A 4,353-nucleotide genomic window follows, 5' to 3' on the forward strand; every position below is an offset into this window, starting at 1 on the left:
GTTCGATAATCTGTTTTATTTATGCTTGAAATTCAATAAAACATTTTTGATAGCCTTGTTTTTTTCATTTGCTGCAATTTTTATTATTGTTTTGATTTACACAGTAATTATTGTATGACTTTTGAATGCTACAGTTACGCAAAATAGTATTTTTAGTGTTTCCCAACCACGCTTAGCCAATTGCTCTAAAAATTGCCTCATTTCTGTTTCGTCATTTCCCTACGTCATTGGTGCGCCACCAATAAGGCCAGCGAGGGAAATTAATACGATGGAAAGTAAATGTAAAAAAAAATACAATATAGAAAAATACAGCAAGATGTATGGTGCTTATTATGTTACTTTTATGATTGCAGCGTTGAGATTATGGACATCATTTGATGTTGAGTTGCTCGTGCCTGTTGATTGGCTGTTGTGACATCAGCAAAGATGAAGGACAAAGGATAATTTCAGATGAAAGAGCAAAGGGACATTTAAGCTTGAACGTGGGCTCAAGTCAGGCAGTCTATGTGTGGCGTGCCTGGCGTGAGTAGTAGTCGACAGCAGCTCTTGAATGAATGTGCATTCTGTTTCCGCTCATGGAAAGTGTGAAAATGTGTGCAAGGACAGCAGAGTACGAGGAGGAACTGGGGACCGAAAGAGGAGAACGAGCCACAACGTCAACAACTGGACGCTGTTTTCATTCTGCAGCCTCTAATTGTGCTTCACAGAGCAGGTTGGTTCACTTCTCTCTCACTTGTTTAGGAAATATTCCCCATTTTGAACAGTATTCTGTTTATTTACAGGCACTGTGTGAAGTTACATTCAATATAACTTTGCTCAGGTGGCAGTCATTGCGTTTTAACAGGCATCTCCACCTGCCCTTTCGTCTTCCAACTCCATGCTCAGCTGTTCTTCTAGCTCTGCTTTATTTGTTATTGTACATGAACTGCTGGGTGGCCAGCCTGCCATTGTCAGTCAAAGGTTTCAGCAGCCAGCCGAGAGCAGAAATCATCAAAAGTGTCCTCGGATACGCCAAAATTGTTCATCCACTGGGTCGGAACTATTGCGTCACACCATTCCGATGCTCTAATGTGCTTCCAGATGCTGCGGGGAACAGCCCCGGATCAGTCGTAAGTGCATATCGAAAACACAAAACGGTAAAGAAAAATTAAACTGTCAATACTTTGTCAATCGAAATTATTCACTTGGAATCTGTACAATGTGAGAAAGTTACATATTTACATAATGCGTGACATTCCAGCGGCACAGTTCTGAGGACCCAGGTTCAAATCCAGCCTTCCTGTGTGGAGTTTGCAGGTTCTCCCTGTGCCTGCGTAGGTTTTCTCTGGGTACTTCGGTTTTCCTCCAACATTACAAAAACATGCATGGTAGGTTCATTGAAGACTGAATTGCCCGTAGGTGTGAATGTGAGTGCAAATGCTTGTTTGTTTATGCCCTGCGATTGGCTGGCGACCAGTTCAGGATGTACCCGGCCTCTCGCCCAGAGTCAGCTGGGAGAGGCTCCAGATTGCCCGTGACGATCGTGAGGATAAGCGAAACGGAAAATGGATGGATGGATGACGTTCCATGATAGTATATGCTGAATAAAAAGCTCTTAGCAGTCTAAAAAACAGGGGCACTTATCATGTACAGTATATGATGAGATTGTACTTTGATTATTTATGACTATATTTACTTATACACACAGATACATCCGCACATGCACACACACACGCACGCGCACACACACGCACACACACGCACGCAAGCACACACACACACACACACGCACACAAACACACATAAAAACGGCCTTCTGGCTTCTGTCATGGAAGTTGAGTGGATAACTAGCCTATTTTTATTATATCCAATGAACCTTAACTCAACTGACTCTCCGAACCACATGACACAACATTTAAGTCCATCCATCCGTCCGTCCATTTACCGAGCCGCTTATCCTCACAAGGATCGCGGGAGTGCTAGAGCCTATACCAGCTATCATCGGGTAGGAGGCGGGGTACACCCTGAACTGTTTGCCAGCCAATCGCAGAACATTTAAGTCAAACATGACAATTGACGTGACCAAACCATGTGTTTGTCTTCTTGTGTCTTGCAGACATCAATGAAGATCTTCGTCCTGAGGGGCAGGAGCTAGAGCCCCCTCACGTTAAAGAGGAAGTGGAGGATGGAGAGGTCCACCACACCAAAGAGGAAGAGAAATTGGAGCCCACTCCCATTAAAAAAAACCTGGTGTCCCTTTGAAGAGTGAAGATGAAGGTCAAAGTGAGGAGAGCAAAGAGGCAGAGCCTCCAAGCAGCAGCTCAAGTCAACACATGACAACAGAAGCTGATGGAGACCACTGTGGAGTATCACAAGCAGATGGACTCTTAGCTCCACTATCAGATAGTGACGACATGACGTCACACCCTCCTCACACTGATGAGGATGATGGAGTGTATGAAGGTGATATGACATGTCACACTGAAAACAAACGATGGAAATGTTCTCAGTGTGGGAAAATAGTTGCTTTTCAGAGCAATTTGAAACAACACATGAAAATACACACAGGAGAGAAAGCTTTTGCCTCCGCAGTATGTGGTCAAAGATTCTCTCAGAAGGGAAACTTAAAAACACACACAAGAACCCACACTGGTGAGAAACCTTTTGCCTGCTCAGTTTGTGGTCAAAGATTCATTGAAAACGGAACCTTAAAAAGACACACAGGAACCCAGATGGGGGGGAGAAACCTTTTGCCTGCTCAGTTTGTGGTCAAAGATTCTCTGACAACGGAAACTTAAAAACACACACAAGAACCCACACTGGTGAGAAAGCTTTTACCTGCTCGGTTTGCTGTCAGATTCTCTCGTAAGTATCAGGCTAAAACACACAAGTGTGCAGTGAGAACAGCAGTGATGAAGAAGCTTTAAATGAAAAAGTAAATGTCTAATATCAAAGAAAATTACAATCATACTGATTTACAGAAATCTACATTCTTGTATTCTGTCTACCATCTTTTATTTTTTTCAAACTTTTAATATTTTTTGTATCTTCTAAAGGCCTCCTGTAGACAAATGTTGAGAATTATCACTGGTGCCAAAATACTTTTATCTAATGTTATAAAATGAGCAAATGGTTGATCGGACAAGATTGTGATTAGATGTTTGACTTTGTCAATGTGCGTTACATGATTAAAAGCATTTCTAAACAAAGAAAAAAAAACATAAACATTTTAAAACAAGAGGAAAAAAATAAAGTAAAATTAAAACAGCGTACGTTCGTTCTACTGTTTCTTGTTGACATAATCTCATACGATAATCTTTTAAGACATAGTCTGGCGTTTGAGGTCTTCGGTGGGGACAAAAGCAACCCGATTGTCTTTGTGTGTACCAGGACTAACACCATCTTTTCTTCACCTCAAGTATTGTCTTAATTTCCCACATTCTCTCTTAATTGAAACGATCTTCTCTTGCTAAATGGAGGACACCTATACCGCACCTTGTTTTTATTTACAACTTAATCAAAACTCAATTTAGAGTTTTTTTTTTTCAATTTCTGCCCCACCATCGCAAACATCAGCCTGTTCTGCCCACACAGTTCGTTTGAACTACCCACAGCCCCCCGACAGGCCTGTCGGACTCTCAATTGTGAAGGGCGAAACTGAAAAAGACTCCGCTGATACAAGCTCGATGAACAAAGACAACTTTATTGGCTAACAAGCAATATACAGTATCCGCCAACAACTGCGCCATGTGAGAGAGTCCCATTTTCAAAGCGAAAGGCCTCCTTTCATGGACTTTCAAACGTAATCATGTATCACCCTACTGTTTTGGAAACGGAACTTTATTGTTAGATAATGGAACATAGCTTCATGAGTAAGAAATAGAACAATCCAACAATCCCCATGTTTACATAGTGGAACTATGTAACAGACCCGAAGCAGTACTACTCTTATGTGGAAGGCTATCAGAGGATATATAAACAATGTAGTCATGAGCAAAGCATTCTTCATAAGGCAGTACAACTCTTGAGACAGGCCAAAAACCTCCCCATATATTGATTTGAGGAGGGAAAAAGACAAGTCCCGTAACATGCTAAGAGAAAAGACACTGTATATTCTTAATCAATAATTCATCCATCTGGACACGACATCGTCTTGTGTGAGCAGAACTTCAGGAGTAGGAGCTTCTTCGGAGGTCATCAACATCTGTGATTCCGGCTGGTTCATATTCTTTTCCACCACTCCCGTGACCATAAGGTGTTTCCATTTTCCAAACCATGCCGTAGCCCAATCTTCCAGAGGGTTGGAAACGCCTGTTGAATCTGCCATTTCAGCAGCCAAAGTTTTTAACCCATGTAGGGCTCTCGTTACTTTTC

General features: G+C 41.9%; 1 protein-coding gene across 2 annotated transcripts; it reads left to right on the forward strand.

Moving 5' to 3' along the window:
* The first annotated feature begins 516 nt into the window (after window positions 1–516).
* On the forward strand, window positions 517–3,464 carry LOC133398153 (uncharacterized). Of its 2 annotated transcripts, none has more exons than XM_061669756.1 (4): window positions 517–712; window positions 941–1,136; window positions 1,241–1,367; window positions 2,096–3,464. In XM_061669756.1, the coding sequence occupies exons 1-4, from the start codon at window positions 555–557 to the stop codon at window positions 2,239–2,241; spliced, it is 627 nt and encodes a 208-aa protein (XP_061525740.1). In that variant the 5' UTR covers window positions 517–554; the 3' UTR covers window positions 2,242–3,464. The 2 variants fall into 2 exon arrangements, with proteins under 2 accessions (XP_061525740.1, XP_061525741.1); XM_061669757.1 differs by having other exon boundaries at window positions 941–1,109.
* The last annotated feature ends 889 nt before the right edge of the window (window positions 3,465–4,353 follow it).

The sequence above is a fragment of the Phycodurus eques genome, unplaced genomic scaffold (genome assembly GCF_024500275.1).
Source record: "Phycodurus eques isolate BA_2022a unplaced genomic scaffold, UOR_Pequ_1.1 contig_24, whole genome shotgun sequence".
NCBI classification, from domain to species: domain Eukaryota; kingdom Metazoa; phylum Chordata; class Actinopteri; order Syngnathiformes; family Syngnathidae; genus Phycodurus; species Phycodurus eques.

What these genes read in the sequence shown, in the direction of transcription:
- LOC133398153 (XM_061669756.1), top strand. Translation starts at nt 555, where the DNA reads ATGTGCATTCTGTTTCCGCTCATGGAAAGTGTGAAAATGTGTGCAAGG. An exon ending in CATATCGAAAACACAAAACG is followed by an intron (nt 1,137 to 1,240) that starts GTAAAGAAAAAT and finishes GTGACATTCCAG; the next exon opens with CGGCACAGTTCTGAGGACCC. An exon ending in ACATTACAAAAACATGCATG is followed by an intron (nt 1,368 to 2,095) that starts GTAGGTTCATTG and finishes TGTGTCTTGCAG; the next exon opens with ACATCAATGAAGATCTTCGT.